Here is a 23849-nt window from a genome sequence, read left to right as displayed (position 1 = left end):
ACGTATTGGTATTGCACTGACGATGGCGGGGTCCTGGTTATAAGACAAGAAAAGGCACTTCTGTACCTGGCTTTTCTTGAGCGTCTGAAAGCACCTATTCTATCATGAAGCTCATTGTTGCTTTTAAAGGGTCGGTATACTTTGACGTAAATACGGCATGGTATATGCAGATTGACGATATCTTAAATGTGTTCTGAAACTGCGAAACTGACCAAAATTAGCCGTAAATTATCACTGGTGCTTACAACGGGGGTTTTCCGAGAGGACAGAGTTCCGAGAGGACAGCTGTCCAATGGCTTTCACATGGAAGATCAGGAATCACGCCAAGGTATTTAGAAAATTGACGAACCGTGCTGCGTTTTGGACATCAGCTGTAGAAGCTGCGCAAGTAGTTCGGTCACGAAAATGTATCACTCCGCGTGTTTCACCCATGCTTCGCTGCTCGTGCTGTCTGCGCTTCGCTGCGCGCCTCTGGTGTTTTCTCGCGCGAGCATGCAAGTGAGGCTGCCGGGGTGAGCTGCAAATAAAACAAAACTCGGAAAGAGAAACAACGAAACGCAAATTGATCTAAAACAACACTTCATCAGCCGTATACCACTGTTTGTTTCTAAAGAATAAAACTTTTTTTCGTTCAATACTGACCTTATATAAAGAACAGCTTCGCAAAGTCGCGGTAAGGAAACATCGTGCTATTTAAAAGTACCAAAGCGGCCACTGCAAAAAGTCTCTCTAGCCTCCACAGCATTGCACATGTCTGAAACGGAGTATAAGTTGTGGCCATAAGACGAATTTATTTGAATGTGTTCATTGGGAGGGGGGGGGTGGAGGCTCGGCTCCTTAGAGCTCGTGTTATCGAACAAGTCATGCGCTGTTGTGGCTCTGTGGCTAGGCACCCTGCTGTTGAACACGAAGCTGCGGACTTAATTCCCGGTTCCGGCGACAACATTTCAATGGGGGCGGAGTGCGCAAACGTCCGAGTCGCGTTCTTTGAGCACATGTTAAAGTACCGCAGTTGATTGAAATGATTTCAGCGAGCTCCACTGTGGTGTCTAGCTCTGATAGCATGTTCTTTGCTCTGGCGCGCTGAAACCCCGTCTACCTATAATTGATTCAATGATCACATCACGAGAACAAGAAAATTGCCACCAGTGGACTGTTTTGCTACATTCTGAACGCTCATAAGGTGTCAGAGATGTGCCAAGGTGAAGCGGACAAAAAAATAAATCAGACAAATGTTGCATCAAAAACATTTTTACTAAATAGAATCTCAACGAAGAATTTTACCAACAATTGACATAAAATTTACAACAGAAACAAGCAAAGCAAGTATTGAAAATGCACAACATAACAAACCTGTAACAGAAACACGTCATAAACGCCAAACAAACAACAATTCACACAATATTTAGAAGGAAATGTCCATGTGAACACAAGTAATGCAACTGTTTGAAAAACAAATGCACAAATAAAAAATCAGATTACGACTTTCGTTCACAAGTATCAGATATTAATTTTCTGTTTGCTGGAAGGAAGCACTGAACTTTCTGCCTGGAAAAAAGTATCCTCTAAATATGTGTTTTCGAAGTAAGAGCTATAGGCGGCGTAAGTTATCCAGCAAACCTCTATTTCTGCTTAAAACACCATACTTATAACCGCAACTTCGAGGTGCTGACCCAGCTTTTCATAAAGCTCAATCCCGTCGTGGACACTCACCAGAGAAAAGAGTCTGACCAAGAAATATTAGCACAATAAGATCTGTATCACGATCTACAAGATCTAAATACACTGATAGGAAACATGAGAAAGGGGGTCGAAACCAAAAAAACATGTTATTCTTCCTATCAGTGGCCATGCTTGTCGGAAGATCTTGCTGTTCGTAAGTTTTTGACGCCGCCAGCGCCTTACCGGGTTCGGTAGAAGCACAACAGATAATGTCACTTTGCATTATAATTCAGCTTCAAATAGCCTTACTGTTTATACAATGAGATGTTTAAGACTTCTCTGTGAACTTCACTCCAGGTGACCGGAAGCTAGGCCCTGACGATGTCATTCCTTGTACAGGAGGCGCTTGGAGTGCTTGTACAATGTGGAGATTGGATATGTATGTTGCCTCTGGAAACTTGAAACCTACATGTTTGGAGCCTGCTTACACCCTCGGAAGGATTTCCTAGCTGCCCAACTTTCTTCAAGTAATGCGTTTAAAGCAGCATTCCAATCCTACAGACAAGTGGACCCCACGGATTTAAAGTTATCGGTATCCTTAACATGACCATCAAATATAGTAAAATATGATGGGCATATATTCGAAGTTTCGAATCAGAATGGAATACTACACACTAGCTGTTCGTATTCGTATTCTTAAATTACTCGGTAATTTCGAATATCGAAACTAACCAAGTCTTTCGCAAATACCGAATGACAATGACTGGTTGCTCTTCTCCGTATGCTAAACAATATATAGCAAATCAACAGAATTGAGGCAACAACAAACATTTTCGAAGCATTGCAGAAACAAAATGGCCAATGCAAGTCTGTTTTCTTTTTCGGCTTCGTGGCAGAAGCCCACATGACAACCTATGATTCTGGTAGTATGTCACTTAGTGATTTCGGAAGCCTATTCAATAGCAGTTATATCTGTTACGCTACAACGCTCTCGAATTGTAGCGTTTGTAATCACGCTCTAAAGTTATTTGGTGGCTATTCGTGCGGTTACATTAAAGAAAATTTTGAGTTTGTTTTCAAAACTGATCCTTTTCAAACTGTCTTTTTTTTCACTAGTAGATATAGGCGTACTACCTAATTAAACTGAAAGAAATATTCCCGCAGTTAATGTGTGTGCCTGCATTTGGATATTCCATACTCGATCTCTACTATTTGTATTCGATAAAGATGATATTCGCCCGCCTTTAAAAATAATAAATGTGGCTATGGTGTTGGGTCGCGGGATTGAATCCCGGCCACGGCGGCCGCATTTCGATGGGGGCTAAATGCGAAAACACCCGCAGAGAACCCCAGGTGGTCTAAATTTCCGGAGTCCCCCACTACGGCGTGCCTCATAATCAGAAAGTGGTTTTGGCACGTAAAACCCCATAATTTAATTTTTTTTGAGAATAATAAATTGGACTAGACTGGTAGAGTACTCTTTGTGCAAAATAGTGTATTGCTAGTGCAGAAGGCTGGGCTAAGCTTCCTCTTCTTGAATTTCACAGGCAGACTGAGATGTCAATGCGGTCAGTGTGACGTCGTCATGGTGATTTCGCGCATTTTGGACTGCTTTAGTGCTAGAAAAGTTGACAGAAGTTACCACATTCAGCCTTAGCCTGCCTATAACATCAGTGCCGCCCTCACTTATTTATAATAAGCGCTTCAATACCTCCTAAAGAATGCTATCACAATATGCTACATCACGGTTAACGGTGAGTGAACTGCAAGGTGGGGACACGACCTTAATCTTCCGTTTCCTGCGTAATCATCGCTACTCAGACCTACGCTCACGGTAAGAACGTCTTATTCAGCGTTTCAAGGATGCAAACTGTCACTCTAGAATGACATGTTCTCGCTCTTCAGTGCACCATTTAAGCAGGAGACGACGCTTCACGTTTCAGCTTAACAGTCGCAGGGCGGCTGTTCGCAGCAATGTCATCGCTGTTGCTAGAGTCAGTGTCTCGACTAGAACTTTGGCACAGGTCTCTGCTAGAGCTTCGTTCTCTGGCTGGTCGCCTTCTTCGTCGCCTTCTAGCTTTGCTCCCGGGAATTTCTAGGAACGAAGGCTCAGTGTTGGTCCCCACGGTTCTCGTTCGAGATGCTGCGAGCACATCCAGATTCTTCCACATGTGCGACAGGGGCTGAAGCTGCGGCTGCTCCGCGAGCTTTTCCTTGTCACCTTGACGGTTAGGCCTGGGGCTCAGATCGTAATAAGCTTCGGGGTCCCAGTCCTCCCAGTGCTTCGACACACCAAGGCAAGTTTGTTCACAACAGAGGACAGAAAGGAAAACAAAAGAAAAATAACGAGTGAGAGAAAGATTAGAATCAAACAAAACAAGATGAAACAAAACAAAATGAAAGGAAACAAAGGCTTCTGGCATAAACCTGCGATTGAAAGAACTTGTCAGACCATGTTGACGTTTCATTTGCACATGGTGCTGCTGACGTAAATTATTTTGATCATTATTCGGTGCTTCGATCATGAGCACATAGACGAAGTTTCGCTAACAAGGCAGAGTAACCGCACACGTTGATGAAGCCTCTGTGTCGGCTTCAAGGCAGTATTGGCAGTATCGGGGTACCATGTAACAATATGAAATGAAACCCATTGAGACATATGAAAGGAGACTAACGGTCTCTTGTGCAAGTGAACGATGATTAAATTGTGCACGGGCTAAATTTATCGAGCCGTGGTTTGTTAACTGAGGATGGCCATGGGACAAAATTTGCCAATCAGGAGTTTCTTATTCGCGTGACGTATTGGAGTAATGAGCATGGTCAGTTTACTGCAGCCTTGCTAAATCCCAAATTAAAAGCGCTGGTGGTAATGTGGTTCCTGTTGTTTTCTTTTTTTGCTCGCTTCCTTCTCGTTTTGTATAGGTTTCAAACAGAAGCAAAATAAAAAGAAATATAGTGTTGAAGAAATCGACCACAGTCCACAGTCTACGTTATCCCTCCAAACAATCGATACGTTGGCAGAGAACAGAAAATTGCTGCTGCATGAAAAAAAAAAAACACGTGATAATGCCTTTGCAACTTAAGGTATCTTTAGTAAAACTTTTTTTTTTCTTGCTAACTTGCCCACTTTGGACGGTCGTCGGCCATTCTTGCACAATAAAAGTGGGACGGGGCTCAACTTGGGTCACTAAGTATGTGATGGCTGCTGTTATTCCGAGCGTGTTGTTTTGCCTAGCAGACTCAGGATCGAATCCTGGCCACGGCGGCTACATTTATGGGGGCGAAATGCGAAAACACCCTTGGATTTAGGTGCACGTTAAGGAACCCCAGGTTGCCCAAATTTCCGCAGGACCCCATTACGGTGTACCTCATAATCAGATCGTGGTTTTGGCACGTAAAACCCCATATTTGGTTTCTGAAGACTGGCCATGTATACAGGAGAACTTCGCTTCCAGCTTCTCGTTCGTTTATTTCAAGTTTTTGTTTTCGCGGTGACGTTGCATCTTGCCATACCTTTTCATTCGTTATCGAAACGCACCTCTTGGTTTATAAGAATGGTTTTCATTGCACTTTCGTGTTACTTACCACGTGCCTAAATGGAAGACGCCTCGCTACACAGCATGCACTGACGAAATATACCATGGTAATGTCATCTCAAACAATAGCGCCGATTGTCATAATGCATACTAGTTCGGCACTATAGCAGCTGTTTCTTCAGCTACGCGAAATCTTAAAAAATTACTTGTGACAGACAGAACAATTCTCACCCTTGAGATGAACAACTCGATGAGGCGGGCATTACTTCTACAAGAAATCGAAATGCTTCATTGAATAATTACCTAAATTGCAATAATTAACGTTCTAATTACGTGTTTTACGGCACATGTTGCATATTATGAATTGTAGCCGGCGAGTTCGCAAGCAGCATACGGTAAGAAGGAATTCTCAGGTTTACACCAGTTTCGAAATAATTTTTTTTCAAAGTGTCCGATGAAATACATTGCCGTTCCAGTTATTTTTGGCTTTCGATGCATAAAACAACATTTTCTATAAAACAGTATGTCGAACAACAGTGCATGTTTACCGCAAGTTAGACGGCTTATATCTCAAAACCGGTGCCACCTTCAGACGTCGTCTCAAAACTACCTGGCTGAAACTCCCTAGCCTTGGAAACTCCCTAGCTGTAGAATTCGCAAATTACAATGTTTGATGCGAACTATTTAGTCAAAACCTTAGTAAAAGAACATATATTATTTAGTCAATTCCGCATTCGATCAGTCGTGCAAGTAGTGTCCGCCTCATCGAGTATTTAATTAGGATTAGAATTGTGATATTTGGCACGGGAGATTAAACAAATTATTCAGTTAAATAAACTTTGGAGGGAGCTTAAGCTTCGCCTTTAAGAGTGGAACGCGATAGCGTTCAATGACCTCTTACTGCTTTTCATGCTTCCCGGCAACTGCAGCTCATGTAACCGTAACGTTTACCGGGAAACGCTGGCTGCGAACTCTACGCACGAAGGCGAGCTTTCTGGTAGAAACGCCGCCTCTTGCGCCGGTCGATCTCCTGTTATTGTTTCGCACGTTTAATAGTTCACTCGGAAAAGAGCTAACATAAAGTACATGCGCTGTCGGTGTTTTATTTCTTTTGCACTACATTTGTTTGTGGGCTGCCGTTCTCAAAAACTCGAGGAATAAATTTGTAAAAAATGAAATACAAGGTATGAGACACTTTGGTGGCAGAGATGTGGTTGGGTAAGCGTAGTTCGGGATGTGGTTAGAAACTCATTTTTTTTGCCGAGGTGACGTCCAACGCCGACGCGGGACGCCGACGCCTGATTTTCTGCGACGTGGGCTCCTTAACGCTGTCGCCTTACAAAAGACACCCCATACTAGACCAGTGTTGTGTGTACCTGCGTAGTGAACTCACCTCAACAGCTCCGCGCCATTTGTCGGCGGCGTGCCTGGCGAGCTCGAGCCTCCGTTGCTTGCGTGTCTGGTGCTTCTTGTACACGATCTCTATCACAATGAGCCCTATACCACCCACGATACCGGCGCCCACCAGGATGAACACGCCTGCGATAAAACACCGAGCCTCACTTTCAGTGCGCACGTCAACTCGAAAAACAAGTTGCGTGCATTAAAAGCAAAACACACACAATTCGCATAGCTAAGAACAAGAAAATAGGCAAACAAAATTTGTTGCTGCGCTAGTAGGTTTGTGCTAGTAGTAAATGAATACTGGTAAGCGCAGTTTCAAGACGGGACAAGAGGAAACACCGACGGGCGCAGTCCTGTGCGTCGGTGTTTTCTCTTGTCCCGTCGTCTTGAAACTACGCTTACCAGTATCCATTTATCGGGAACAAAAATGTAGGACTTGTCACAGAAACAGTTTACCAGGAAGAATACTGTGCCACTTAGAATTGTCAAATCGGCGAGAGAAATGTACGCGCCAACATCTGCACTACCTAGTATCAGCGCAGAAACAGTGCAAGGGGAAGAATGACGAGAATCTTTAGAATTGTGAAATCACCAAGAATAAAGTGTGCACAAGCATTTGTACTACCAAGCGCTGGATGACAGCCGGAGGAGATGTCACAAAAGCATTTTAGCCAAAAGGAAAAAATGAAAGAAAAAGAAAACAAGGATATATGGAATCGTCGTCGGTCACTGACCCGCCATGTTGGTGAGTCCCAGCGTTGCCGGAGTGCGTTCATTCTTGGTTTCGCATTTTTCGCCGTCGCGGATTATCCATTTGCTGTCTAGCTGTTCCATGTAGCCACCTGGATTGCAAGAAGGCAAGCAGCGGCCGGAGTTTAGCTGATCACTAGGACCTGTACAGCACTCACGCAAAACTTTGCTTTTTTATGGTGTATAAACTATTTTCAAAGCATTTGCTGTGAGTGGACGGTACCGGTTTTATTTGAACACACACGCACACGCACACACACAATGCGGTAATCTTTGTTAGATTGTCATCTTTATCATTTATTTAGTTCAGTATTACAATTTATTGCTTTATTTGCTGTATAACATAGATCAATGCAGTAGCCGAGGTACTCTTTACCTCTTGACAGAGAAGTACTCTTTACCTCCCCTCAGCAAACCAAGTCACAGAACAGTAATCGAGCAAAGGTGTAGTATACCTACTATCAAGCCAGTGCCGCAGGTTCCGAGACAATGCGCTGCTACCGCCAGCATCTGTATTATTGCGAAAACTAACGTGATTCTTCAGGTTCTGTACTTGGCACTGTGCCATGCACCTGTTTCAACTGCTTGAAATGCTTTCTATGCATTGGAACCTTTCAGAGCAAATCAGATCATTCGCGGTAGCTTCAGCTGGAATTCAAGTTAACCCTATGCCTTACGGAAACCGCAGTTAAAAGCCGTTGAACTTGCACTATACGGGTTCCTATGAAGACGCAGTTAAGTTCCATTACAAAAGCTGTTTTTGACAATCGACAAACTCGCGTCGTACTGCCGCAGTCAACATACAAGACGAAAATGGCTCGTCAGTGCCCGACCAACTGGCTCGAAGCTGAAAAACTGAAACGATTTCATTCGGGTTCGTGCACTCGCCTGACCAAAGTCGAGCACTCTCGTGCCGGTGTAAAATGTAAAATTCGTGTAAGCGATCTGGCGCGCGACCGCGACAAGCGACGCTGTGAAGATGGCTGTCGCGACCACTGGTCGTCTACAAGTCGAACGCCACGCGAGTGACGACGTCCATGCAGCGACGTCTCCCCGGTGTTGCCGGTATGAGGGCACCAAAACTGGCGTGCTTTAATAGCTTACTTGCGGCACAGAACAGCATAAAATATTTCTGAAGGTGTTGCGGTAGGCTTTTTGTCTCTTTATTACCCTCGCACGCATCAAAATTCGGTCGTTTGCTCTTTCCGCGCGACAACCGGTCGTATGTCCATGATATACACCGCGTTCCGGCTTCGGGCTATTGGCTAGTCGCTCGTAGCACTTCTATGACGACGGGCGACGAATTCTGGATTTCGCGAACCGAGCGATCGGGCGACGGGAAGGAACGATCTGTTCGCACCACGGCCCTTTTTGTCACAAAATCGCAGGACTTCCCCCAGAAGCAATTTACCAGGAAGAATTTTATGCTACGTGGAATTGTCAATGCGCCAACATCTGCACTGCCAAGTGTCAACACAGAGACAGTACAACGGGAAGAATAACGAGAAAATTTAGAATTGTCAAGTCACCGAGATGAAAGCGTGCGCGAGTATTTCTACTGCCAAGCGTCAACAAGAGCTGGTGGACGTGTCACGAAATGTAATGTAGCCGAAGGACAGAAGAACAAGGGAATCTTGAATCGTCGTCGGGAATCCGACCCGTCATGTTGGCGAGGTTCGGACTTAATCGCTTGCGGACAGCGACGGTCCACAAATGAGAGAGCGCGTGCAAAGCCTAAACTCACTCTCGTGCATCTCCAGGAGCGTAAGCGTGACCTTGTCGACCCAGAAGGAGTTGCGTTGCAGGCCGATCCCGTACCCCGAGCGGCCAAACTGCTCGCCGGCGGTGACCAGGTCGCAGTGCTGAGCCGCCTCGAATTCCAACCGGGAAGAGTCCCAGATGAATGCATCCAATTGGCTGGATTCCGCCACGTGATCGCGAGGGACGAGAAAGAAAGAAAGAGCGGGTAGAGTGAACAGGTTACTCGTGCCATTTAGAGGCAGCGTGCTCGTTTAAGACAGTCATTCGGGATATACTTTAGAAGAGGCATTGGACATGTTTGGCAGCTGGAGCAGGCGGTGGGGAGGGAGTAGGAGAATGACTTCCTCTTAATTTGTAGCACGCACTACAAGGCGACATTTCAAGCAAAAGAAAAAGCAAGCGCGTTGTGAGCTGCCTTACTGAGAGTGACAGTCGGCCCGTGGTTCGGCATGGTACGGCTCAACACTTCGACAGAAAAGTAAAATAATTGCGAAGTGATAGGACATGACTGAATATGAAATCACAGATATATAGTGCCGACAGCAGCCTGCTCGCTCCGTTGGTGTGTATCACCACACGAAAGCTAAGGTTCTCTTTGGATGACACTCGCCGTATACTTATGTAATTGTGGCACTACACGATTGCTGAACTTTATAATTTCCCAATGTAGTGCAGAACATTCCCCCCCCCCCCCCCCGAGCTCCTACCTCGTTCCCCCTGAAAATCCTCAGGATCCAAGAAAAAAGCATTTGGGTGGCGCGGCCCAATATTCTACGCTTGTTACCTATATTCAGACAATCTATAGAAAGTCAGTAGATTGTTTACCTAGAAAGCCTGTAGAATCTCCCGAGAGTTAGAAATAAATGAACGTTCAATTTGAACGTTTATACTGGGAAAGACTTCCTTCAGGCCCCAATGATTTCTAATCTTTGAAAATTTAGCTTCAGCACATTTCTTGAGCCTTTAAAATCACAAGCATTTAACCACAGGATGGATGCAAAATTTTCTATTCTTTCGTGAGTTTTCTCAAGCGTACAAAATGGGGACTCCATATGTCAGGGCTATGTACAGTAACATCAGCACAGATCCATTCAGAAGTGTTTCGGAATGCATGCAGCACGTCTTAAAGGGGTCATGACGTGGTCTTCCCGCAATTTTCAGTTTGTCAGTGTAACTGAGAGCACATTTGAACCCGAAATTTCCATTGGAAATCGGTGCCTCTAATCGCCTTCCCACCCAAGATCGCCATTTTTGGAATCGCTTGTGTGACGTCAAGAAGCGTGGGTCCAACGAACGCTGTGTCGTCTGCTCCAGAACATTCCGAAACCACGAGCGCGGCGTTCCGAACTTTCCTTGCTCCGCAGGCTTTGGCATACAGAGGCACAACAAGGATATCGCCTTACATTGCACCCGCAATTCTGCCATTCGCGCGATAAAGAGAGAGAGAGAGAATAACTTTATTGAGAATGCCTACAGAGTCGGTTAAAAAGAAAAAAAAATCCGCCCAAGCACTCCGTACAAATAGTTAACGAGTCTGTTTTTGAGCCTGGGTTACAGCATCGGCACGGCATAGAGGAGCTCGTTCCCAGTTCTGCTCGCGGCTTTGCTGATGGAAAGCTGCCTGCTCCTCAGGAGTACGTATGACGCGTGTCCTAGCCATTTCGGAGCCGGAGAGAAACTCCTGCATGCGAGCTGGGCTGCGACGAAGAGCAACGAAGTCACTAGTGGCACAGCCAATCACGCGCCTCTTTTTCTCTTTTTTGCGCACGCGCATGAGGTTGTACTGGAGGAGTTTTCGGTGTACAGGCGACGGACAGACGGACGAATCGGCTAGCCATATACAGCTTCGCTGTAAAAACACCGGCAAACAGAACGGTTGCAGGAGCTATCTGTCTGACCGGAAAGACGCACATGCGTAACAAAACTACGCGCGTACAGCACATGATGACCACGCAGAACTCATTTCGTCCCCTCTCAGTGTTGCCGGCTGCTGTACATTTATATTGCGGTATAAAAAAAAATAAAATACAAGATTTTATCGTACAGAGTGCGCTCAAAGTTTGCCAGCTTCTGTGCAACACATATAGCTTAGCATGCAACGCATAATTCGAGTTAGATAGTATGGCGTCATGGACCCTTTGAATAATACTTTTATCAGTGATTTTGATATCGATGCACTATCTTGGCCGGCACAAATGTTCATACATCGTCAGAAGGTGATATAGGCTACCTTATACGACGTATTGTGCCGACTTGCATTTTCTGCGGATGCTCCCCTCTTATGTAATTAAATGCACAGAAAACGGGCACTTAAAGGTGCAACAAGTGATAATGAGGAACTTGGTGCCGTCTTTTGTCTGTGCAAGTCTGTATGCTCTCTATAGCCAAAAGGACAAGCCAGTGGGAAGCCAGAACAGTCTAGCTGAAGTTTGTAAACACAGTCCGTATTTATTTTTATGGGCTCACTTTGTTCTTGTTTTTTCTAAGTCAGCTACCTGCCCTCAGCCGCAGCCGTGACAGCTGGCTCCGCTAATAAAAAGAGCTAGCTCAAGTCATGTAGTCGTCAATTCCTTATTTGTCTCAACAACACGCACCTTACAAAGATCATACGGAATATTGAGCTGTATCTGAATTAAAAGTAATGTGAAGGTAAAAAATAGATGAATATAATAGAAGCGGAACAGAATTTCTATATTGAGTTCCTTATGGCAGAACCGAGAATCGTGCTGTGGTGACTCACTTGTTCTTCAGGGCCTCAATACCTTCTTCCACGGTCTCATAGTTCTTGCCCTCCATGATTCTGTACATATTGGATAGCTCCACCTGTCGCCGGAAGTACATGTCTACGGCGCTGCCTTTCACCGTGGCGTACGTAAAGTTCTCCGAGGGATTTCTCAACTGAAATGCAAAACAGTGCGAAAGGAAATGAACTCGGTGTGCAACCAGCGATGGCACACGGCCGAGCGCTTCACTACACTTTGCTGGTCTGTAGAATGGTCATTAACATTACTAATTGCTGTTGAAAACTATAAACAGTCGATAGAACGTCATTTGGGCGTCATGTTGACTAGCGCAAAAAGGAAAATAAAAATATAATTACGCGATGATATAGCTGTTACAAGCATGCAAATGTCACTTCACATCTTTTCTCGTTCTATCCTGACACCTGCGCCTGATGTTAACAGAGCGAGGAAAGGCTAGTTGTGCCTAATTGCAGGCTTGGCGAAAGCACTATTTCTCTATCGATTACTGACGTTTTTTTATGAGCGTCACTGCGCCACGTGTGGGAGTGAACTGCATTGATGCTGCAATTTCACTTCGCCTAATGTCGTCGTTTCATTCATTAAACGCTAAATTGTTCTGGAAAGAGCACTACTACAAATGTAGTGTGGTCGTCCTCCATACCACGAGAACTAGCTACAACAGTGAAGTTACGAAGGGGAAAAAAAATTAGCGGCGGCTTAACGGAAAATGCGAGAGAAATGCGTGAGCATTACGTCACAGCGCTTAGAGGTGCCGGATCCATGACGTAAATTACCTGTACTACATTGCAAAGTGTTGTTCAGGAGCTCACTCAACACACATCCTGAGTCTTCAAAATGCGAAGTGAAACTGGCTGTAGTCTGGAGCAGAACAACGTCATATATGTATGTGACGCAAGCAAGAGGTTGCGAGAGGAGACAAAAAACATGGTTGCCTGAACACTGCCCTTATCCTTCGTCTTTTTTATGACGTTTTCTAGAGATATAGAACCATCATTGGACATTGGACTAACATTGGAGACATTGGACTAACTGCGCGTTCTTGTGCTATTCATTCATCAGTCTCTTTGCTCCCTCTCACGTTGTTTTATAAAGGCTGTGCTCTGCTGTTCCATCCCCTCTCTACTTCTACCACGCGACCGGCTTCCCATACTTCACACACACATTTTTCTACTTTGACTCTCCCCTCCTAATGCTAGCGCATTAAAAAAGCTATTCTGGAGTATTCGGCTAGTTGCTTCAAAGCACTCTGGCAGACGCGTTTCCGCATAAAACAAGAATGCAACTTTTTCACAGACAAACGACTTCATGATAGTGTTATTCTGTGTTTATTAAAATTGGAGGAGCGGGTTTATTGCCACCGCAAAGCTGAGCTCCATTGTTAAGCGACATTTGACGCTTCCCAGGATCGCCTGGAAATGAACAGTGGGATGTGCCAATAGAACACTAGCTGTCACTTGCCCTCGGGTCGTTGATACCGGAAAGCGAAGATTCGGGCTTTTCTAAGACGAGGAATGCTGCCAGGTTGGCAGTGTAGGAGGCTACCACGATCATGGCAAATCCAGCCCAAACCATTCCCAGGACGCGGCCGCTGAAGCTTCTTGGAGTTCCTGCAGGATCGAAACACAACCACCCATCACCATCGCCATCATCATCATTCCTGTCACAGAACTTCTGCCGAAGTTGAGCCGCAGCTGCCATTTCTTTCTGCAGATGGCAATGCGGAGAAAATTTGCGATCTATTAGGCTAGACCGATTTAGCGTAGATGCAATAAAGTTTTCTACAAAAATTAGGGCAACTCCGACGCTGCGATTGTTCAGCGAGCATCGAAATAACGGGAAGTGCACGAATCTCTCTAATATTCGTGGTTGTGGCTCGAGTCATTTTTTTAGGCGTCATTTATTACGCTTTATTTTTCTAAATTCCTAAACACGGGGCGCCAATAATTCTGTCCGCACGGGCATAATGATGGTAAATTGTTGCATTCATACTAGAATACTTCGTTGAAAGTCAACTAACTGGAGAAGCAAAGAAAAAAAATCCTTGAAGGCAGGAAAAGATCAGGCAAATACACGTAATATACCCGCCATTTTCATGCAGGCCAAACCGCCATGCTTGCAGCTCCCGCTGACACTAGCGCCCTCTGGTTGCCTGTAGGAACTTTTGGAGGGCACTTTATGGTTGCTCCTTCTTGTCCTTGTAATCAAAATTTACGGCATAACATACGCACCTTCAGCAATGCCGCTGTTGAGCAGTACTCCCCATGCAAACCAGATGGCGCTGGAAAGGTTGAGCGCGTCTTCCTCGGTCGCATCACTGTTGGGGAGCTTGTATCGACCGAAGGGGCTGAACCGGTCGAGCAGGTACAGCGCTAGCGCGACTACGTGAACAGACACCATCACCAGAATCCATAGCGTCTTTTGGAAAGGCTGAAGAAATGACGCTAGCGTAGAACTCTTGTCTTGCTGTGGAGGCCATGAAAGAAAACAACCACCCAAAGTAATTTTTTTTCTGTTCGGAATCTCAACATGTTCAGGCATGCGCACTTCAATACCTAACCGTGTCGTACGTCACTAAACTGAGGGGAATACCGGTAAACCGGCCTGCGAGGTAATCAAGCATCTACCTCGTCGAGCCGCATACTTAAGAGGGAGCGTAGAAACACTGAATTAGATAATTCCGCATGCGATTGTTATTCTCGTAAGCTTTAGACAGCTCGACCACACCAACTCAAGAGCTTTACATGACACGGTGGACACTACTGTGACCCACGTCAAGTATGTGTGCAGAATCAGTCATTCATTCTTAATGAAAAAAAAACCATTATAATTCAAACCAACCTAACTTTATCATATATGACTATACAGGCGAAAAATATTTGATGTGTGATGCACTACACAAACCTACAACCACAATAAGAATATTAGTGAGACATTTTTGTCAGAAGGTCAAGCTGTGCATGCCAGCTAACAAAGCCTTTCTGACAAATCGAGTCTCGAGAGAATACTTTGCCACAGTAAACTGACTTGGCGCTGCTTTTTAGTGTCTCTTGAACACGAAAAGAAAATGTACTTTCCAAAGGTCACTAACTACCCATTGCATGACATTTCACGTAGAAGTGACTCAAAATGTAGAGGCGCATAGAAACGGGGACGTATTCTCGGACGATCACTTTCGGCGGTGCTATCACTTTCGCGTGGCGCAGTGCAAGGCGCACTGCATGATTCGAGCGGTTTCGCTCAACTAGCCAATCGTCTCACGCTGCCTTTGCTCAGCCAACCAATCAGCGCGCACCGAGAGCGATATCTCCTAAAGTGACCGTCCGAGAATACGTTCTCCAAGACAGTGGGGCAATGGTACCTACCTTCTTTGCCAGGATGGTGATGCCTTGGTATTTAAACGGTTTGGTGAAGTCGATCTCCATCGATCTCTCCGGGGTGATTGTGAGCGGGGCGATGATCATGTCAGCGACCCCGCGCACCAGATCACCAACCATGCCGGACCAACGTTTGTACGTCGACCCGTTTACCTGGCGAGAAATACAAAAAATGATTCTTTTTTTGTCGCACATCTTTCTTTAAACACTGATTCGAGCGTGGGCATGTTTGCCTCACTTGTAAAACAAAGGAACCCTACGATTCAAGAGTTGTGTTCTTGCGAGATCATTGTGCGTGTGACGATAGTGCAGTACGTGGAACGCAGACGCTGCTTTTCATTGAGTCATGCTGTCCCAGTGGTCTTTTTTTGTTTTCAGAACTGCAAGTGAACCTAACTTGTGTTCTGGTGCTGAAGCTCTGGTTAGACTCGGTTTGTGAGCGTCAGAGTTTGTGAACTGTTGCCGCAAACGCCTCGGTAAGCGCGTTCTGTAAGGGCGCCATGACTTGAATTTATGCGTCCTTCGATTACTTTTTTTCTAATCGCATGTTGGAGCAGTGAAATATCCAGCACATCCAAGAGGCGTCAGCACTTTCTTAGATGCACTTAATAAAGTAAGAAAGAGCAAAACAAATTAAAATGTCGCAGTTATACGATGGCGTAGACAGTATAGTAGTCGACGCTCTGCTTACTGTTCTCTGTCTCCGTTGTGCTGTCTTCTTATTTTGCATCTTTTACATTTTACGATTAGCCCTGTTGCGCGTACACGAAATGTGGGGTCCTAATTTCCTATATTTCTTGTTTCTCCTCACGGTTAGGAAGTCTTGAGATCGAGGCGGGGGCACGTTTTGTTTCTCATCTACGACTTGGGATACTCCACTTCATCTAGCTGTATTTTGTATTTTTCTATTTAGAGCCAACACACAATGAGGAGAACAGAAAACTCAAATGCTGCGAAATAATAAATAACAAATGCAGTGCGTACTTGTATGCTGCAAATTTGCTGCACCGGTCAAAGCAATGACACGAAAGGGCGATAAATTAATGTAGCTGTTCTCTCTGCGTAAGCAGCACTCAAAACACTGACACACGCAATCATCTGCTATGAAAGAGGATTCTTACATCTCTGAAACTTTTGCCCTTTTGCACTTCATATCACTTTTGCTAAGTGGGCCATTCGAATATCACTGGTCCATGGCGCGTAACTGTTCGTCCTAGATGTGCATTGTTACACAGCTCCGGTTACTACTAGTAACCGTGTTACTACTGTATTAACACTGTAGCGAGACACGTAGCACCCGGATTGACCTCAATGTACGAATTACTATTTTGTATTCAAGTGATTGAAAAGATCGAGTGCAGTAGCGTAGCTAGAGTATTATTTTTATTGTGGCAGAGAACGGGAAGGAAGGGCTGGAGACTCCACATACTAAAACAATGTTTTTTTTTTGGGGGGGGGAAGAGGGACCCGCTAGGAATGTCAACCCCCCGGCGACGCCACTGATCGGTGACACCACGACAAAAACGTCACATTCAACACGAACTTACGAAGTCAAACGTTCCGTACTGCCCATCTTGGACTTGATACAACGTATACGTAAAGTTGAGTTTACGGGCAAGGCTTCTCAGGAGATCCATGCAGTATCCCTCGCAACAGTAGGGATACGCAGTGCCTGAAAAAAATATAGCGAGAGGTTACGGTAAGGCCAACTGAAAGGAGGAGGAAGAGAGAAACGAGAGGAAATGTAGGGAGGTAAGCCAGACGATCGAGCGTCCGATTCGCTACCCTACGCTGTGAGGGTAAGGGAAAGGGGAATAGAAAGAGGAACGAGGGAGAGAGGGAGCCTGCGGGAGGATGCACGGGACTGTGAACGGCCACTTAACCCTGTACACTTCGTGAACTGCTCCGGCGCACAAACATTTTCTGTTTTGCGCCGGCGACGTTTGTCCGAGTAAATCTGACTCAGAAAGTTGTACTGAGTCTACACGATTTAATGTTGTCCAAAGAGACGGGCGCTAGCCGTCATAGTGAGGATAGGTGCGGAATAGGTGCTTAATAGTCCCCCCGCACCCGTAGGAGTCGCAAGAGGGGCTACCAGCCATCCCTATACCGCTGGACTAAGCATTTGCAAACGCCACTCCCAGCCGCAAGCGGTGCACCTAGAAATCGACAAAATTTTGTTTAACGGGGGGGGGGGGGGGGGGGTTGCGAAAGAAACGTCTGTGTAAAAGCATAGTGGAGCTGGCGTCAAAACTGCCATCCCAAAAAGGCGACATCGCGACGATTGAAAATAAAGAGGCCTACGTCAGGCGTGAGAAGTTATGCAATATACGATGCGAATAAGGCGCGAATCTTGACGGTGTAATAAACTTTACGGCATTTTAGTGTTTGGTTCCTAAATGCAGAATTTCATGAATTCTCGTATGGTTCGGGAACTTGTTCGCCACCCTTGTTCACTAGAACTTGAGAACAAGGCTGCAACACAGCTTGTGAGCGAGGCTCCCCATGAAGAAGCCTGAACGTCTTTTGTTCTTTCTTTTAGACTTCTGGCCGACTTCATTTTGCAAGTGTTCGTGCTATTATACAAGCGCGGCCGAATCCACAAAGGATTTCTTTCGTAAGTTCTCTTTGCCATTGGCCAGCTACTTTTGATAATGATATGTCCAACGTCAGGAGTGGTTAAAATTTCCTCTTACGAACATTTCTAGGGTAAGGGATTCCTGCGAATACGGGCCTTGGTCTATGCTCAGTTCCTGCTTCACGTATCTTTAGGAGATGGTGATTCTGCTTCATTATCTTTATAAAGCCTTTCATAACAGCGTTAATAGAAAGTTATCGGAAAACCATTAGAACCGCATTCTGTGCAAAAGTAAATATGTAAAATCACGTACAATTCCCCCAAAAATTGACTTCGGTATTCTGTCGTCCACTAGTCACAGCATGTAACGTGTTTGCAATATGACATTAAACAAGAACCTACAACCGCCAAACCCTACAACGATAAAATTGCATCAGTAAGGAAGATCCTAGGAATGCCGTAACTTGGAACGCCGTAAGCGCATGAAAGTGGTTCCACCGTGCGGGCAGAAGATAAAAAAGGTTGAAAGATATAGGGTAATAAGGGTGGAAATAGATTAAAGCGGCGGTATTTTACCGAAATGTAAAAGAAAAGAAATTAAAAAAAACGCACGGGTCGGTTTTTTTTACGAGAAAAACGTCTTGACAGACTTGCTATCTACGACTCGAAAGGATAGGAAACATTTTTCTTTTTTTCCCCGGGGCGCTTTATCTTGAACCACCAAAGATACATTGCCACTAACATCAGGACTCATGCGGCAGCCAGCTAATGAGAAAAAAAAGAAAATTGAAAGCAGCGCGCACCCAGTGAAGACCTCAACAATCAAAGATAACAAAAAATAGGGAAGAAAGCAACGAAAGAAGAAGCAGAGCACGAAGAAGAAGAGGAGGAAAACTGACGCTCACGAAGCAGTCAGTAAATAAAAAGTGGCAACGGCAATAAGGTGATCTGCTGAGCTAAAAGCAAAGCGCCGAGCGCGGCTGCCGGCGCGCAGAAGCACGAGCCTTCTCCATCGAAGAGCTGCAGCCGAAAACAAAGAAAACGTTTAATAACGTACGAAGGTGGTGAACAAAGAGGGAATTAATTTGGCAGCAGCAGACAGCGCGCTCTGGCTGCAATACTCCCGCGGCTATGTACGTGCGACGTGAGAGGTAAAAGGCACAGGTGAAACCACACACACACACACGCATGAAAAAGGAGCTGCGAGCAATCTGGCCACAGGTTTTCAGTGATGGGGACCCCCTTTCCTCGGGAGAAGAGCGCTCGGCAGTGATTTGCCGGGCTATTCTTCTTTCCCGTCTTCAGCGCGCCATTCATTGCGTTATTGGCTGTGGCAGGTCGTTGTTCCTTTGTCCTTGTTCACCTTCGAGGCTCTTTAGTTGCGCTGCCGTGTTGATTGTGTTCGTATTCCCTCCAGGCCTTTGAAGCGTTACAGTACTCACAAATCTTTCTTTTTTCTTCTTTTTCGGGGAGCCGATTGCGCGCTGTTTCTCTTTTGGGGAGTCCTACGTCGCACCGGCATTGTGTACAGAACATAACATGTTTTCTTTCTCATAGGCGTTTCGCGAAAGCGGTGTTAAGAGCAGGCGTTGGGCTTATTCTTACTTGATCATGTTGTATACGTATATGAACGTAATCCATAATGACGTGCTGTTTTCACTGCATTAGTTTAATTATAATCACCACATTTACATCGTACATATTGAATGACACACTGCACGTGCTAGCATGGAACAGCCTGTGAACTTATGCCTGCCTGCTCACCAACTCTATATTTTCGTTAAAGAATAAGCCATGACTACTTGCTGGGTCAATTTTGTTTTGCGGCATGCGTTATGCTTGTTTGAACTTCATGACAGATATATGTTTAAGCGCGTTTCGACACCTATTGAAATTACGGTATATTATTGTTTTCTTTGCTCTATTGTACCGACGTATCTTCGATATGTATCGTTTACGCTAAGCGAGACGGGAGTAACCGGCATCACCCAAGACGCCACCAGCTATGACACACACATTTCATACAAAAATCGTTAGTTATAGCTTATAGCTATGTGTTTCAGTTAGCAAGAAGCTTATTATTCAGGTTACGGAGCCACCATAAATTTAATATGTATGTCCTTGTAACTAAATTCAAAACACCGAAGGAAGAATGCCGTAGTGTGATGCGTCTTCCTTTTTTTACTTCAGAGGTGGATCGACTAGTGATAATTCAAACTGATGGAGTTTAACTTCCCAAACCTGGTGCAGTGGATCACGAGAGAAGTCATAGCGTAAGACTCGACGTTAATCCTAGATGTTTTCCTACTGTAATACGCGTCCCATCCTATAGCAACAATCTACTGACTTCCCTTCGGAATGCACTTGTATATAGCGCGGCTGGCAGCCGAGCCCACCACATCGAGCGCTGCAGAATAATGGCACAGCGTTTCCTGACCATGCTGCAGTAAACGCCTAAACGGTACCGCAACGAGAAGTCGAGGCGAATAGCAGCGCTAGTAGCGACGTATCCCGGCGGCGTGGTCAACTAAAGCGCGCGGAGCTTCTATCGACACAACCGACTTTGTCGCGTTTACCTGACGTCTTAAAGGTGCTTGCACAGCGTATTGAACATCATCGAGGTATTGCACGTTTACTTGTTCGAAGTGAAGAGCTGCGCGATAGAGCGGCGCTTCTATAGGCGGGCAGAGCTGTTCACATAATCACCGCAAGATGTGTCCACAAGTCGCCGTTGTTCTTGCGTGCAACGTTGATTGGCTTTGGGCTGAGAGAACGGGAGAACAGGCTGTTTTAATGTGATCAGAATTCTTAGCCTACTTCCCCTGTTTTCCAATTTGTATAGTGTTTCTAGCCTCTTTACTCCGGCTTTTCTAATGAAAAGAAGGACGTAAAATTTCCGTACTGGTCAGTGTCGAACCTAGGCCCCCGAGCACAGCAGCCGACGCTGCATCCGCTCGGCCGCGAACATGGGCTGCCAATGAGGGATTAATGCTCAGCTTTAAACCCCCCCCCCCCCCACACACACACACCGGCGTGCCGCTTGCGCAATCTCGGAGGCCACCCACGGGAAATGAGGAGGCACCTAGGGCGCCCGCCGCTAGATGGCGCAGCCTCCCCCCGAGGGAAGCGCGAAAGGTGAGCCCGGCTGCGGCTCTCACGCGGCGTGATTAATGCACGACCAGACCTTTCAATAGTGACCTTTCCGTCACCAAATTGTATGTGCACCACCACTTGAACGCTAATTGCATTAACGACGATCGATGAAAATCCCCCAAAGGTTGGGTTTCGCCTCAACTTTTTCCCATTAGTTTTTGTCCCTCTGAACAAACTTGTGAGTTGTTAGCGTCCGTCCTGTGTGTCTCTTCTCAACTGATTGCTCTGCATTGCAAGTATTGTGGAAATGTGTGACGTCCTGGCAGCCTGTACAGAGGTTCATTAACGACGCTTACCTCTCTGGCATCACGCACGTGCAACAATATGCAAATGCGCGGGAGAGGACGCGTACGCACCGTCTGTGCTGTTGGTCCATGGACAGAGTATCTCGGATGGCAGGCACTGAGACTCGTCCGCGACAGGCCTCACCCACACGAAGGGCCTCTCGGCGATGGTGGCGACGCGCAAGTGCTTGGGGATCACGTAACCCAGCGGCGTCTCGGTCTGCCGCCCGGGCCAGACCATTTTCTCCAGCTCCAGCTCGAGCTCCATGCTCATGGACCACTGGAACAGATCAGCCAGCGTGTTGCCCAAGCGTCGGCGACATGACTCACGACTCGTTACTCGTCAGATAAACATTGTCTGAAGGTTGCACTATGCTGGCACATTGGAGCTCGTAACTGCGGTACAATTTTGATCTTTGGAGAACCAGTACCCGTGCACTGAGCACCGAGAAGGCGCTCCTAATATGCAAGAGATCTACGGGCCTTAAAGACCAATAACGCAGCGAAATTTTGGGGTCGCCCATAAACGCTATAGCGTCAGATAGCGTAGGCATACAGGCGGCATTCGTGCGAAGTTCTACATTTGAAATGCGAGTCGACGCCTCACAAGAAGACGTTTTTGATACCCAAACTGAGAAAAAAATGCCGCCATTGTCTCTCGCAGGAAGTGATTAATGACTCAGAACTCGCGGTTCCTTGGCGTGGACTCCAAGATTGGGCCCGGCACGCGGTTGCCCGCGGCGCGCTGAAGAATCTCGGAGGCGACGTGCTGGGTGCACTTACGTCATATCCGCTTCCCGCCAGGCGCACGGGTCGTCTGCTTAAGCACTATTTGAATTGTGCTGATTAGCAAATTAAACAATTACTAGCCCTGTAGCTTTGCCGAGATTGCTTCAGTCAATGATACAGTACACGTTTATAGCCAATTTAGCCAAAGTAAGATCTCGATGCACTTGGCCTTTAATGAGACGTTTAAACAGCTTTATAGTGTGAGTGGGTGTTCGCATGCATATAGGCCTTTTGTGCTTTGGTGTGGTCAATGCGTATATCACATTTCTCGCCCAACACTTGAATATGCGTGACAGGTCGTCAGCCAGGCCAGCATCTGTGGTTTCTCATAGAACACAGCATCTCTCTCTCTCTCTCTCATGAGTGCCTCCTCGTGTAATCTGTCTCAGACAGCGGAAATGTGCTGTACATTGCAGGCAATTTCCCTTTATTTTTGTTGTAATAGCTAATATTTTCAAACAAACAAACAGACAAAAAGTAAGCACCCCATGTATCTTCTCAACTTTTAGCCAGCTACCAGTAGTACACCACCCTCTGCAGTCCCGACGAGACTGTGCCTTTCAAGCGTGCCAACCTTGCTCGTTATGTCAGTCAAGCAAGCATGGGCGCGCAGGCTCACCTTGGAGAAGACGTACTGGCCCACTGGGACGTGGCTTCCACGCACCACGTTGAGGATGTCGTAGTCGCTGTCGAGTCGGTCACCCTTGTCGTCGAATCGAACGCGTCCTGTCTCCCCGCGAAGCAGCTTCTGTTTCTTGAGCAAGCTGTCGATTAAAGCGCCGAGAGGGTGGTGTGAGAATCCCCTTGTTAAGTGTGACACAATGTTCAGCCCAATCGCTTTGAAGTTTCTGAAGTGCGCCGTTTCTTTTTCAAGCGACGCAGATTTGTTGTTGAAGCTTGAATGGTTGTCTGCGGTATCGATTCTCATCTCATTGAGCCAATTCGTCGTGATCAAACGCACTGTGCTGTTGAAAATGAGGAATGACTGAGTAATGACATTAATTCGTTAAAGTGAGCGCGCTTAATGCCGGTGATCCTAATGTAACGAAAAAAAATAATACTACGAAAAGTACAGGCCGTAGCATTATGCAGTTTTCACAGAAATAGGCAAATGACTTGTTATTTGTTTTAATAGCAAAAAAAAAAAACAAGTCAGAATGGTTTCATTTGCCACCGAGAGGCCCTGCTTGATGATGATGACTAACTTGATACGGCGGAAAGGGCAAAAGACAGCTTCGTGGTATGTGCAACCAGCTCCTTTCGAAGAGTATGCTCATATCATCATCATCATCATCATCATCATTTAAAAACATGACTTCTCAATTGGGGTGGTGACCTATCGCCACGTTGCTTGTGTGAGTTAGATTTCTCAGTGTTACTATTGATAATCTAGCACTCTGTCTGGCCCAACTTTATGTTATAAAACTACATATGCCTGTGACGAATCCTTACATACTTCAACGCTGTTTTGACACTACAGTTGTGTCGACGATCTTCACTGCTGGCTAGTTGGTGCTCCGATCAGTAGTGCCAAACTGTTGGTGGTAAACGTAACCATTATGGCAATGGTGTTTTTTGTAATAAGAAAAACGCTTTCTTTATCTGAATTTCTGGGACAATTGAATTGTGCTACTGCGTATGCTTTTCAAATTATTGAATTTTACTTTGGTTTATCACTTTTTCATTGCATATTGTTTATTGGTTCTAAAAAAAGTTGGGGGGGAGAGCTGATGCTGCATGACAAGAAAGCTGTATCTCATCGGACTAAAGTGATTACCGAGAGCAGCGAGTGC

At 45.8% G+C, this 23849-nt stretch overlaps 1 protein-coding gene across 4 annotated transcripts in view; it reads right to left on the bottom strand.

Moving 5' to 3' along the window:
* LOC142564035 (glutamate [NMDA] receptor subunit 1-like) overlaps window positions 1–23849 on the bottom strand; it is a 142122-nt gene that overhangs the window by 17262 nt on the left and 101011 nt on the right. For 2 of the 4 annotated variants that reach the window (XM_075674850.1, XM_075674851.1), the window contains exons 9-19: window positions 22676–22820; window positions 21340–21547; window positions 16800–16924; window positions 15241–15405; window positions 14107–14341; window positions 13337–13485; window positions 11854–12011; window positions 9097–9269; window positions 7337–7444; window positions 6592–6737; window positions 1246–3944 (exon numbers count right to left, since the gene is read on the bottom strand). In XM_075674850.1, the coding sequence (XP_075530965.1) occupies window positions 3576–3944; window positions 6592–6737; window positions 7337–7444; window positions 9097–9269; window positions 11854–12011; window positions 13337–13485; window positions 14107–14341; window positions 15241–15405; window positions 16800–16924; window positions 21340–21547; window positions 22676–22820 (1981 nt within the window). In that variant the 3' untranslated portion in view covers window positions 1246–3575. Of the gene's footprint in view, window positions 1–1245; window positions 3945–6591; window positions 6738–7336; window positions 7445–9096; window positions 9270–11853; window positions 12012–13336; window positions 13486–14106; window positions 14342–15240; window positions 15406–16799; window positions 16925–21339; window positions 21548–22675; window positions 22821–23849 lie in introns of those variants that run through there. The other 2 variants (XR_012824470.1, XM_075674853.1) reach the window with 1 other exon arrangement.

This window comes from Dermacentor variabilis, chromosome 11, assembly GCF_050947875.1.
Source record: "Dermacentor variabilis isolate Ectoservices chromosome 11, ASM5094787v1, whole genome shotgun sequence".
Lineage (NCBI taxonomy): Eukaryota > Metazoa > Arthropoda > Arachnida > Ixodida > Ixodidae > Dermacentor > Dermacentor variabilis.
Note: the sequence above shows the minus strand (reverse complement) of the source record. Positions and strands in the feature narration are given on the sequence as shown.